At 42.3% G+C, this 13624-nt stretch overlaps 1 protein-coding gene across 10 annotated transcripts in view; it reads left to right on the forward strand.

Annotated features, from left to right (window-relative positions):
- The first annotated feature begins 564 nt into the window (after nt 1-564).
- The window catches only part of NUP214 (nucleoporin 214), a 126183-nt gene continuing 113123 nt past the window's right edge, over nt 565-13624 (forward strand). For 2 of the 10 annotated variants that reach the window (XM_049711405.1, XM_049711406.1), the window contains exons 1-10: nt 565-947; nt 3374-3569; nt 4192-4343; nt 5364-5562; nt 6236-6306; nt 7545-7608; nt 8068-8171; nt 9841-9947; nt 10605-10671; nt 12891-12977. In XM_049711405.1, coding sequence (XP_049567362.1) covers nt 903-947; nt 3374-3569; nt 4192-4343; nt 5364-5562; nt 6236-6306; nt 7545-7608; nt 8068-8171; nt 9841-9947; nt 10605-10671; nt 12891-12977 — 1092 coding nt within the window. In that variant the 5' untranslated portion in view covers nt 565-902. The remainder of the gene's footprint in view (nt 948-3373; nt 3570-4191; nt 4344-5363; nt 5563-6235; nt 6307-7544; nt 7609-8067; nt 8172-9840; nt 9948-10604; nt 10672-12890; nt 12978-13624) is intronic. The other 8 variants (XM_049711407.1, XM_049711408.1, XM_033426936.2 and 5 more) reach the window with 7 other exon arrangements.

A 13624-nucleotide genomic window follows, 5' to 3' on the forward strand; every position in this document is an offset into this window, starting at 1 on the left:
CCCTCCCGGAGCTGACCCATGGGCTCCAAGTTAAGAATCTCTGTCCTAGAGCATTTATAATATAATTCAACTACAAAAATCTCCACGTAGGACTGTGTAATAGCCAGCAATCAGCAAGGCTGAATTCTAATCCAGCCTTCACCACTTTCTGACTGAGGGGCATTGGGGAATTTTCTTAACTTCTCTGTGCTCCCAGCTGCCTCATCAATTAAATGGCAATGATAACTGCTAGGTGACTAGGATGTCTTTGCGCAGTGTTTCGCGCAGTTTCCAGGCTTGTGACTCCAACGAGTAAACAAAGCTGATCGCTGGGGCCCTTTAATATCCCCTTTCAGCCTTCAGACACGTAAGGGTCTCCTTGGCGAGAACCCGGCCCCCCGACTTTCTGAGAACCTTTTTCTTCCACACTCCTGTAAAGCCTTTCTCAGAAGCTACAGCCCCTTGGAAATATTTGTCAAGTTCCCAACTCCTCTGAAATCGGAACTATTAATAACCACCTACATCCAAAGACTACTACGAAGTTTCAACGAAACGAACGTGGAGGACTCGCGCCTGCACTTCCCAGTATGAGAAACCAACAGGAAGCAAGCGCGCTCCACCTGAAAACGCGGTGGCGGCACCTGGACGCTCCCGGGCGCAGGCGCACAGACCCCGGGCCACGCCCCATACTCTGTCAGAGCCGGCCAATGGGAGGCGACGGCCAGAAGAGCTCGCGACTTTAGACGGTCCCTCCACCTCCCTCGGCCCGAAACGTGTGATGTCATCAAAGCGCGCCGGAAAATGCGTCATGCCCGCGCGCCGCTAGAGCTGAGGGAAGGAAGTTGGCCTGGGGGCCGCCTGGGCTGTGTCTGCAAGGACGCGGGCAGCTGCGGTAGCTGCTTTGACCTGTTGAGGGCGGCGCGATGGGAGACGAAATGGATGCCGTGATCCCCGAGCGGGAGATGAAGGTCAGACACTGGCCGGGGCCTCCCTCCCTTCCTTAGTTCTGGTGTTGCCTTGGAGCCCCGCTGACCCGGGAAGCTCGGACGTCCGCTGACCCGCCCCGCCCCCCCCCGCCCCCGCGCCTCCTGCTTGAACAATTTGCCGCTTTCAGAATTCTCTTTACCGCGTCCTGGAGCGCTCTTCAGTGCAGTCGGCGTGAAAGCCCCACCGAATGCGGTTTCCGCGTCCCCTGTTGGTCTTGTGCGAGCCTCTTGAGTTATCCTAGCCCCTTTAATGTGGTGATTGGAGTACTGGTACTAACTACTGTTTACTGAGCGTTTACTGTGCAAGGCACTGATAATTATCACAGCAACCCCACGGAATACTTGTTAATGTAGAGGAGCAAATTGAGGCTCGGAAAGTAACTTACCCAAAGCCGCATTTGACAAGCGGGCTGAAAACCAGATTGTTGTTACTGTTTTTAAGACCCTCCTCTCTCACTGTACTAGTAAGGCGGTCTACGCTTGCCTAATGCAGAGCCAGGGTTCATCACTTATCCTACAAGAGCTTTAGTTAACTAGAAGCGGAGGGCTGTTTCGGGACAGGAAATCAGCCTGAAGTCAGGAAACTTGAGAGGGCCAGGTGATCCAAATGATGGTTGTAAACACCGGAAAGGAAATAAGTTGTAGGAATATTTTAGGCATTTGAACAACAAATCACTGAAATGCATTAGGGAGTAGTAATCCACACCATGTTTAGAATAGTGATGCCCTCGTTCTTCTTGAGAATCACCGCCAAGGGTGAGCAGCCCAGTGAGAGTGTGCCATATTTCATATGCTGGAGCAGAAGGATGAAAAGGTTTTAGAACCACAGACTTAGAAAATGATGGCCTCCCTTTGCGTTTCTGATTACAAGACCCAAGTAGGATATTTGGGATTATCAGGATGAGAATTAACAAAAAAGGTTGAAAATTTTGTGGTCTGACCTGGAAAGCCGTGTGGATTTCTGATCACCATACTCAGTGGGAATTAAAAGAGTATTTCAGTTAATCTTTTAGCAAATCTGTATTAAACATTGAATCCAAGGAAATTAGTATGTGGGGTATGTTAGGGATCCTGGATGAAACACTGTAAATGGACACAAATGAAGGCTGAGAAAGGCTGTCTTTGGCTTTTACAATTTTTAGAGTGTAAGCAAAAGGAGATTCATATTCTTTTCACCAAAACCTTGACTTAAAGATAGGTTTAGAGGGCTTCCCTGGTGGCGCAGTGGTTGGGAGTCCGCCTGCCGATGCAGGGGACACGGGTTCGTGCCCCGGTCCGGGAGGATCGCACATGCCGCGGAGCGGCTGGGCCCGTGAGCCATGGCCGCTGAGCCTGCGCGTCCGGAGCCTGTGCTCCGCAACGGGAGAGGCCGCAACAGTGAGAGGCCCACGTACCGCAAAAAAAAAAAAAAAAAAAAAAAAAGGATAGGTTTAGAATTGAAGAAAAAAAATGTGTATATATATAATACAACAACATAATGCTTGGTAAACGTATGGAACTCTTTTTACCAAGAAGTGGTACGCACTGAAAATACTTTGAAAGCAGATCAATAAATTCATGGAAGACTGGATGAATCAGACGTTGACAGGAGGTTGGGGAAGGCTCCCAGGCCCTGAGGGGCTAAGGACCATGATGGGAGGAAATGAAAACTGGAAATAGGTGGGGGGTGGGGGTGGCACTGGATGTGGCAGAGGTGATGGCGCAGTTGTGGGAGGGAAGCAGAGTATTGTGAGGTGAGGCTCTGGAAGTGGACGAGTCAAGCCATGTTGGCCTTATAGCCTGTGTTAAGGGGTTTGGACTTGATTTTAGATGTCCTCATAGCATCTAGGTATGTTTATAGGTCTTGAACACCAAGAGATTGACCTCTTCTGTGGTGGGAGTTTTGTTTAGTGTCTGATGCAGGTAAGCCAGTTTGGGATTTGGTTACCGTTCAGTGGCCATTATTTCCATGTATCTTTGTTGAGTACTGCACTGGTAGTTTGAGCTTACAGGGTAGTTGAGTGATGCTTTCAATATTTAACAACAATTTATTAAGCACTACTCTGTATCGTAAGACATACCACGAAATAGGACAAGATTGTAAATAAAAAAGTGCAGCTTGTGTGGTGGTTCAGACAATAAATTAGCTAGGAATTCAGAAAAGGAAAAGATCAGTGTTATCTGGGTTAGTCAAGGAAGGCTTCATGAAAGAATTTTTTTAATTTAATTTATTCAGTAAATACTAATAAGCACTATACCGGGTGCCACAATATCACAGGAAGCTTAAAAATGACTGAGCCACACAGCCCTTACCCTCAGGGTAATGTATATTTTGTTGTACTGGAATTGGGTGTACTGAAATATAATGACAGGTGTGATTTAATTTCCTGTCTTCCCTGAATTGATCTTGCTTTGACCCCGCACCACAGGATTTTCAGTTTAGAGCCCTGAAGAAGGTGAGAATCTTTGACTCCCCCGAGGAGTTGCCCAAGGAACGCTCGAATCTGCTTGCCGTGTCCAACAAGTATGGCCTGGTCTTCGCTGGTGGAGCCAGTGGGTTGCAGATTTTTCCTACTAAAAATCTTCTTATTCAGAATAAACCTGGAGATGATCCCAATAAGATAGGTAAGTTCCTTGGTTTGTGTTGCATGATAGAGGAGTGAAGTGCTAATGTCACTTGATTTACAAGAAATCATTCTAGTAGTAAAACTGCTGTTAGTCCTGAGATTGACCTCAAAGAAGAGGAAGTTCTAGGTAGGCTTCTGGAAGCCCTCCTGGGTGTTCTCTTTGGTCCATTGTATTTCTCTTTTGATGAGCTGTCCCTCTGAGCTCAAAGGGAAGAACAGCTTACCATTGTGCCATGCTCAGTTGAACTTGGGTTCCAGCTCCCTGGGAGGAGAGTTTCATGGCGTGGCTTTTTAGTTGTCACAACAGTGCCATCCAAACAAATGGGAATGTGTGCTCTTTGGAGCATTGTGGCAAAAATACGGTACAGGGCACTGTTTCCAACAAGGGCTACAGCCATAGTTAGTTTTCTCAGGTCAGATGAGGAAGAGTCCCTATGATACTTAATGCGACATTATACATCTGTAAGAAAGCTACGATTTATCTGTACAACTTGTTATCAGGGTGTGTGCATATTTTTATGTAGATGTAAAAATCGTTTCACATAGACCTGAATAGAGAGTTTGTGGCTTATGCTTAGAACATTCCATTTTCTGCTTTGTGTTTTTTTATGTTTTCATAGTTGATAAAGTTCAAAGCTTGCTAGTTCCTATGAAATTCCCGATACATCACCTGGCCCTGAGCTGTGATAACCTCACACTTTCCGTGTGCATGATGTCCAGTGAATATGGTTCCATTATTGCTTTTTTTGATGTTCGCACTTTCTCAAATGAGGTAAGCTGCTGGCAAACTGTAGGGACCTAAGAAGATTTCCTGGTATTGAATCATAACCTAGAAGTTCTTGGTTGGCCTTTGAATTCTTTTTCTAGATTAAAATATGGATTTTTAAAAGGCCCTTAATTACAGAATCATAGATCTTTGGAGATAGAGGTGACTTCAAGAAATTATTTCATAATACCACCTGCCCCAAGATGTTACCATTTCTCATTTATATATGAGACAGCCAGAGCCCAGGGACCCTTAGGTGACTTGCCCAAGGCCATAGAGTTAGTAGTTAATGTCAGAAGTTCCTACATCCTGGATCTCTGGCCTCCTAATATAGTGTTCTTCCATTCCAGGCCGTTTAGTAATGATAATAGTCAATACTATTGAGTGTTTATACTGACTTTGTGCCAGGCCCTGTACTAGTGCCTGACATGCCTTGTTCTCATTCATGCCTACCCTTCATGGCCTTATGCAGTAGGTACTGTCATCTTCATTTCATAGGTAGAGAAACAGGCCCAAAGAGTTTTAAGTATTTGGGGTTCTTGTGTGTCTGTTTGTTTGGGGTACCTTTTATATCAATAATCTTTCATTAACCTTCCACAACAAATCTTCAGTGAAGCTCTTTTGGAATTTTGAAGCCTTTGGTGGTTTCTGCCTACCAGTTAAAATAGGTATAATATTTTAAGATGAGAGCTCTCTAAAATTCAAGGGCCCAACACTATTAAGAAGCAGAGCCCAGATTTTTATTTAGTGTCTGCTCTTTATGGATTATTTTGCATTTGTGCACTCCTTTGTTGCGAGTCCCTCTGAGTGTGCTATAACGATTGATTGCCGTTTTCAAAGCTGTGTTAAAATTGTCTGTAACAAATAGACTGTTGTGCAGAGCTGCATTGTTTTTCATGGTCATGGAGAAAGGGGAACCGTAATTCGAGAAAACTTGCAGATTCAGCAATTTTCTTTGACTATTAAATGTCTCTGTACTTATTAATTTACTGATTTATTTTTGCTTCTGGGCATGTGTTTTAAAAGGCCAAACAGCAGAAACGCCCGTTTGCGTATCATAAGCTCCTGAAAGATGCAGGAGGCATGGTGATCGATATGAAGTGGAACCCTACTGTTTCCTCCATGGTGGCAGTTTGCCTGGCTGATGGCAGCATTGCTGTCCTACAGATCACAGAGACAGTGAAAGTGTGTGCGACTCTTCCTTCCACAGTAGGAGTAACATCTGGTGAGTAATAAAGTCTTCTCCTCTGTAACATATGGTAATGGTGATCTAGTTAAAATTTAATCTCTGGAAAAAAAGCAAATGGGGTTTTTTGTCATATTTGTTGTTCTTTGGTAGAAGGAGAGAGTGTTTTTTATTTCCGTAGTTAATGTCCTTGAAGCCAAATAGCATACATGATTTAACTTGAATGTGCTTGGGTTTTCTGGAGAAAGAAATATTTTAGTATAGCTGGTTTAGAACTGTGTTGTTAAGAATAATTGTTTTGATCTAAAAGGGTTGTACTCTGAAACAGTCATTTGTACCTTTGAGGAAAAGCATTAGAAAATATCAAACAGGAGCAAGAGAATGACATCTTGATATTTGAGAACCTTCTGTATTCTCCTTGTTTTATCTAAAGACTACAGAGTTTTCTGTACTTTACAGCTTTCTGGGCAGTACTCCATTGAAAAAGCATTTTTAACAGCTGATTCAGTGGCCCAGTGATAAATCACAATCGGCTTGTATCATCGAAATGATCTTTCTTTTTTCACTGTGCCAAGTAAGGATGATCTCACAGTCTTCCATGGACTGACAGAGGAACAAGAAGTGGTTATTATGTAGCTGTTTCGGTACAGATCTCATTGGTTTGCTCCATTTTATTCAGTTTTTAATTGGTAGCATTCTCTTCTTTACCCAGTCTGCTGGAGCCCCAAAGGAAAGCAGCTGGCAGTGGGGAAACAGAATGGAACTGTGGTCCAGTATCTTCCTGTAAGTCTTGCCTTGGACTTCAGAACTTTTTTACTTAAGTTACCCACTGTTTTGGGGGTGGTTTCGGAGTATGTTTGCTGTTTTTTCCTATTAAAATGTAACTTACACTCATTGCAACAAATCTGTCAGTACACAAGTGAATGCAGGAAAGAGTGTTGCATGTGCACTCGGTCAGCTCTCCCTGTGGTGAGCTGCGTCACCTCTTCCAGAGGTGATATTCATGAATATTCTTCAATGTAAATCGACAAAGAATCCATATATATCTGGTCACACCCGAATGGGAAGGAGGGGTTCACAGGCAATGCCGAGGCCTGTGCTGTTGTGTATTCCTCCTGTTCTCTGAGGGGTTGCAAAGTGGTGAATGTGGTGGAATAGGTTTGAGGTTAAGGTTTTGTTTCTTCTTTGTCATCACAAAAAGTTGTTATGTGACATTTGGTACATATTCTTTTAGGACATTAGCCTGTAAAAAGTTCATACAGGGCTTCCCTGGTGGCGCAGTGGTTGAGAGTCCGCCTGCCGATGCAGGGGACGCGGGTTCGTGCCCCGGTCCGGGAAGATCCCACATGCCGCGGAGCGGCTGGGCCCATGAGCCATGGCCGCTGAGCCTGCACGTCCGGAGCCTGTGCTACACAACGGGAGAGGCCACAACAGTGAGAGGCCCGCGTACCACAAAAAAAAAAAATTAATACAGTTGGTTTAATTTTATTGTTTGCTTTTTTTTTTTTTTAAACTTAATAGTGTATTGGAGGGACTTCCCTGGTGGTCCAGTGGTCAGGACTCCGCTCTTCCACTGCAGGGGGCATAGGTTCGATCCCTGATCGGGGAACTAAGATTCCTCATGCTGCGCACTGCGGCCAAAAAAAAAAAAGTGTATTGGAGTCTTTTTCTTCCAGCTCATTACATATAGAGCTACTTCATTCTTTTGAATGGCTGCATAGGACTCCACTATGTGAGTATCTCTGTTCCATTATTGATGGTTATTTGTATCAGCGTGAGTGGTTTTGCTACTCTGAGTGGTATTGCATTGAGCATCCTCATCACCTACGTTGATCACGTTGCTGTGAGTGTTTCCATAGGGTAGGATTCTAGAAGTAGGCATCCACTTGTCTCTGTATTCATTCTCTCCTGGCTGGGGAGATGAGACTTAAGTGGTTTCTAGGGGAACTTATTGGATTTGACAGTTTCATTGGTTTGGGGATTGTTTCATTCGACTCTGTTTTTTTTCAAATCTCTTTCAGACTTTGCAGGAAAAAAAAGTCATTCCTTGTCCTCCATTTTATGAGGCAGATCATCCTGTCAGAGGTAACACATCTGCTTTTCTTACTGGGCTGACCTCTAATGAGGTGCTGTCCTTATTGCAGAAATTTCAGATCATGTGATGTACCTGCATACCTGATCAGGGAAGTGTTGGTGCCTCCTGTATGAAAACTCCCATTATTTCAGTTAGCTAATTAAGTTGCTGTAACAATAATCCTCTGGTAGACACCTGTGTCTCTTGGTAAATGACATTAAATGGATCCTGATTTTTTAATTAGAATTCTTCATTATTTGCCTTGATTATAATCCACCAGAAAAAAAAAATACCACTTTGGGATGAATTTGGGCTTCTTGAGTCTTTGTGAATTGTATTTAGTTAGTGAAATCTGGACCTTTTTAAAAGCTATAGGAGTTGGATTTTTCTTTTTTATCCATGAGATGGTAGTATAATGTACAGGGGTTATTCCAAGCACAAGATGGTTTATTAGGATGTGTGTCTTTCAGTTCTGGATGTGCTGTGGATTGGTACATATGAATTCACAATAGTATATGCTGCTGCAGACGGGACCTTGGAAACTGCTCCAGATGTGGTGATGGCTCTGCTCCCGGTATGTCTATGCAAAGGATGTCTCTGTTATTGGAGAATTTTAGAAGTCTTCTAATAAAGTTTGCAGTTAGGCTTCAGTTTCCTTTTCTTGCTGGCAGTGGTCGTGCAACTTGAGGTGTAAGATTTTAATGCTGCACTGGGAGCCTGGGGACCAAAATGGTGGTGTTCACTTAGAGCGTGTTCTACTGTTGAGTCACAAGGTGGAAAAAGTCCTAAAACTTACTTTGCTTAAGTTGCAAACTATGAGTTGTGGTAGATGTTAACATGATAAAGACATTTTAGAGAAGCAAGAAAGCACCTTGATTTTCAAAATTCGTTCACTTATTTATTCATCAGATATTTATCAAATGCCTACACAGTGTGCTTTAAAGCTGAGAATACAGCTGCGACCAAGGCAAAGTCCTTGCTTTTGTGGATCTTGCATTCGGATGAAGGTGCTAGTCCACAGACAAGGGTCGGATCAAGGAGTGATAGGGGTGATGGAGGAAATAAAGCAGGGTAAGGGGTGGTTGGTTGATGACTGGGGTGTGATTTAGCTTGGGTGGTCAAGGAAGGCCTCTGAGGAAGAGCCATTTGAGTGAGGGAGTGAGTCATTTTGAAGGACAAAGAAGGACCTGAATGATAAGATCTACACTTCCTAAATTGCAGTGGCATTAAAAACAGCAAATGAGGCAGGGCTTATATTTCCAAATCATGTTAACTTTCAAAGTCTAGAAAAACATTAAATACATACATAAAAGTCTAAGTATAACAAAAGTGGAAGTGGCACTAGCCATTCTGTTTTGCAACCTTGTTTTACTTAGTAAACTGCAACTACCTTTCTACCTCAGTAAATCTGAATTTTGCTTTTGGGCAGATAATCAATTTATTTAGCGCTTCCTCTACTGTTGGATACTCAGGTTGCTTTCAGTTTTTCCCTGTTTTAAAGAATACTAACACTCTTTTATGTACACTTAATGGGATTATGTTTATTTTTTAGGATAAATACCTAGAAATGAATTTGCTAGGTCAAGCAGTGTATGCTCTTTTGATATAGGCTTTTGAAAACACTGCCGAAGTATCTTTTAGAAAAGTTGTATCAGTTTGTACTCCTACCACGGTTGGAACTACCAGTGTCCCAATATGTGTGTCAATATGTAATGGTACCATTTTTAATCTTTGCCAATCTGATAAGAAAAAGTGCCTTGTTTTTATTAACTCTTTTGGGTTCCTGACAATATTGAATTTTAAAAATAAGTTTATTAAGATGCCTTATTTCAAGATATCATTAAGATTTTCTTTTCCCAGGGATCATATTAACACTAGCGTTTATTGAACACTCCTTATGTTCCGGGTTAGACCGGGTTACGTGCTTTATGTGTATCCTTTCATATCTCACAGCGGCCTTTGATGTAGGTTTTTTAGGTCCATCGTACATGAGAGAAAACATTATCAGAGAGGTTGAGTAATCTGTCCATGCTAAAGTGACAGAAAACTTTGAATTCAGTTTGGTCAGTGGCCAATGCTTCTGTTCTTTGTACTGCTCAGTGCTGCCTTTATATAGTGTCTATATATTTTGAATGAATTTTCTCATAAAACTTAAATGATTTTATCTTTAGAGATTCTTAACTGTGTAGGATTCAAGAAAAATCGCCCATGAGATTTTTTTTTTCTCGTTCTGTTCATTGTAGAAAAAAGAAGAAAAGCACCCAGAAGTGTTTGTGAACTTTATGGAGCCCTGCTACGGCAGCTGTACAGAGAGGCAGCATCATTACTACCTCAGCTACATTGAAGAATGGTGAGCCGGGTACCCAGGGAGGGTACAACCTGCCCTCACTGTCAGGTCACCCCTGAGTCACGTGGTCCTGCTTGTTCTGTTTTGTTTCCTTTCTGTAAGGAAGGAAAATAGAGGCTGGAGATACCCCGAACGTTTTCAGCTCATGCTAGATAATGCCTTTCTGACTACTACTTCTGTTTTCCCAGTCTTGAATTATTTAGCTCAAATACATACTAAACTTAGAAATCCCATTTTCTCATTAACTCCGATGATGACTTAAGAAAATACTGATATTTAAGGAACATACTGAAGTTTCCCTCTGAGCAGAAGTGTCCCTTTGAAAGATAGATGACTTGAAGCAAAGCTTCTGTTCCTCTAATTAGATTATTCTCTCTACAGGGGGGTATTATATTTATTGGGAACTCTGACTTGATTCTGTTGTGTTTCTCCTTTGTCTTAAGTAGGGAGGCAGTTGGCTGAGTCTCCAGGGCTCTAGCCTATGAACTAAAAAATAAAGCTTTACATCCAAAATCTTCTTACCTTTCTTCAGCCAGGTAGAAAACCTTGCTTTTTTCCTTCACGTCCCAATGAAAGCCTTGTAGATGCTACCAGTGACTCAAGTCAAGGTACAACTGTTGCTGTTTGAATTTAATGGTCTTCCGGTTTTATTCTTTGAAGGGATTTAGTGCTGGCAGCATCTGCAGCTTCAACAGAAGTTAGTATCCTCGCTCGACAAAGCAGCCAGGTAAGTGTCTCTCTTTTGTCACTTTTATGTGATACCTTTCTGAGAAAGATTTTGGAGGGGTTTAACTGAAGTTAAGATTTAGATGAAGTCACATGAGTTTCTGATGAGAGCACAGCTTAAATGACCAAGAGCCCTGGATCAAATGGCTTGGATATTGCATTGGACAAACATGGGTGTCAGATTTAGCCGTTCCTTCAGTGTCATCAAAAGCCCTTCTGTTAGGTTAGGATGTATCCACTGTGTGTGGAAACATACTAGTAATCAGCCTCCAATAGGAGTGTACCTGGATGTGTAGGAGGTTTTTTCTGCCTTGTTCTGTTCAACCGTCTTTATTTTCTTCCTATTACTTGAACCTGCCTCTTCTATTTGGTTAACTATAACCCATCCTTGACTATGGAAGAGAGACATGCAAATCAAACCAAATTGTGACTCATCAGAAATACTTTCTGTTTGACTTTGGAAAACGGCCAGAAAGCTAAAAGCACCTGTGCAGTTAAGCACCATCTCCCTTCTTCCCCTTTGTGCTCTTTGCAGGCCAGGGTGGGCTGAAGTTGTCATGGTAAGCTCTCCTGAGCTCTGGTAGATTATGCACAGTGACTACACAGGAGACACAATGAAAGGGAAGCTTTTCTTTCTTTCTTTATTTTTTTAATTGTATAATTAGTAAAGGCCAGGTAATGGTTGTATTAAATTTGGGTACACATCAAGAATAAACTTTTTTTTTTCCAGAAGCCACAAAACATTTTTTTTTTAATTAATTAATTTATTTATTTTTGCTGTGTTGGGTGTTTGTTTCTGTGTGAGGGCTTTCTCTAGTTGCGGCGAGCGGGAGCCACTCTTCATTGCGGTGCGCAGGCCTCTCACTATCGCGGCCTCTCTTGCTGTGGAGCACAGGCTCCAGACGCACAGGCTCAGTAGTTGTGGCTCACGGGCCCAGTTGCTTCGCGGCATGTGGGATCTTCCCAGACCAGGGCTCGAACCCATGTCCCCTGCATTAGCAGGCAGATTCTCAACCACTGTGCCACCAGGGAAGCCCCACAAAACATTTTGAAAAATTGATCATATCAAGTCAGATGTAGAAATGACATTGCACTGTTTCTGACATTGTAATAAAGCTGGATAATGACACAATTTTAAACAATCAAAACAAAATTACAAAATACCGGCAAATATATATACATGTATATGAAGTCACTAACTGAAATAACTCAGGTCAAAGAGAAGCTCAGAGCTACAGTTGCAGACTACTTAGAAATAATGGCAGAGACAAACTAAAAACATACGGAGCTGTTCTTAAAGAATAAGAGAGAATGAAAACTCAATAAGCTACAGAAGACCAAATCAATAAAATGTTTTATTTAAAATGTGAGCCAAATTTTAGTGCCTCTGCTGCATTTTGTAAAGGATTATAAGAAAAGGATGCAGAGAATTTTGAATATGGGTCAGTTACCTATTCACCTAATCAAAGTGAGTACAGAATTCTGCTAATTTTAAATATTTTTTCTTACTGCTAAGAAAACCAGGAGAATGACCTAAAATTTGTTTCGCTTCTGAACATTAAAATGATGAGCTATTTTTCTGCTACTGTCTTGGTGTTAGGTGTGGCCACGTGACTGAGTTCTACCTATTCCAATGGGAGCAGCAGTTTCTGTGCTAATTCTAGGCCCGGCCCCCAGGAACTATGGGCCTTCTCCATTTGTTCTTCTCTTTGTCACCTGGATACAAAGTTGGTTAAGGACTAAAGTAATGGCTTGTGTAGCCACAAATGAGGAGCTTGGATCCCTGAATAAAGCTGGTAGGACAGCCACTCTGCCAACTTGAATACCCAGTCAAACTCCAAAAATCTTCTGTAATGTTGGCTAGTGCATACTTGGATCTATATTTGTTACAGGGTGTTGGTATACCCTAAATAGTGAACTAGGCAAAAAGAAACAAAATAATACATGGACCAATAAAATACAGATGAAGTAGTATGTGTATCAGAATTTGACATTGCAAATTAAATACCACTACATTAAATAACGCATTAAGCAAAAGAATTATATGCAATAAGCAAGTGGAGTTTATTCCAGGGGTATTTTTCTATCTCATATGTAAATGTCTAAGTGGCAACTCCTCTTGTATTTTTAAGAGGTATCTTAAACTAATACTGTCTGTAACTAAACTCTTGTTTTTCTCCCAATACCTGCTCCTCCCTCAAGTTTTTCCCTTCTTTGTAGGTTAATCTCCATTCCATCAATTGCTCAAGCAAAAATTATGGTGTCACCTCTGACTCTCTTTCTCTCACATCTCACATCTATCAAAAGGTAATGTTTGGTCTACTTGCAAAATGCATCTGCATTCTGACCATTTCTCACAACTCCTCAGCCAGAAACTTTTCTTTTTAAAAGTCTACCTTGAGTTTAAAAATGTTTTGTGCACCCCATGCACAGGTACATATGCCTCTTCAGTCATTCAACATTTATCCATCCTTCTCTGGGCAGCAAGATGGCTAACCATAAGTGCGTAGTCCTCAGGGTCACAGGCGAGAGTTCAGCAGTCTGATTTGCTGCTCTTGGATTAACTTCAGTCACAATTTCTTAGTAGCACAAATACTTTATGTATTCACACATTGAAAAACACTTTTATTTTTGCTTTTTATCAAAATAATTATGTTCATGGTTGAAGAATCAAATAGTGGAGAAAGGCTTATAAGTGAAAAATCACCACTGCCCATCCTGTCCTGATCTGTCCTGTTCTCGAAAGGGGACCACTTTTTTTGCGGTACGCGGGCCTCTCACTGCTGTGGCCTCTGCCTTTGTGGAGCACAGGCTCCGGATGGCAGGCTCAGCGGCCATGGCTCATGGGCCCAGCCACTCCGCGGCATGTGGGATCCTCCCGGACCAGGGCACAAACCCGTGTCCCCTGCATCGGCAGGCGGACTCTCAACCACGAAAGGGGACCGCTTTTAACT

Source organism: Orcinus orca, chromosome 6, assembly GCF_937001465.1.
Source record: "Orcinus orca chromosome 6, mOrcOrc1.1, whole genome shotgun sequence".
NCBI classification, from domain to species: domain Eukaryota; kingdom Metazoa; phylum Chordata; class Mammalia; order Artiodactyla; family Delphinidae; genus Orcinus; species Orcinus orca.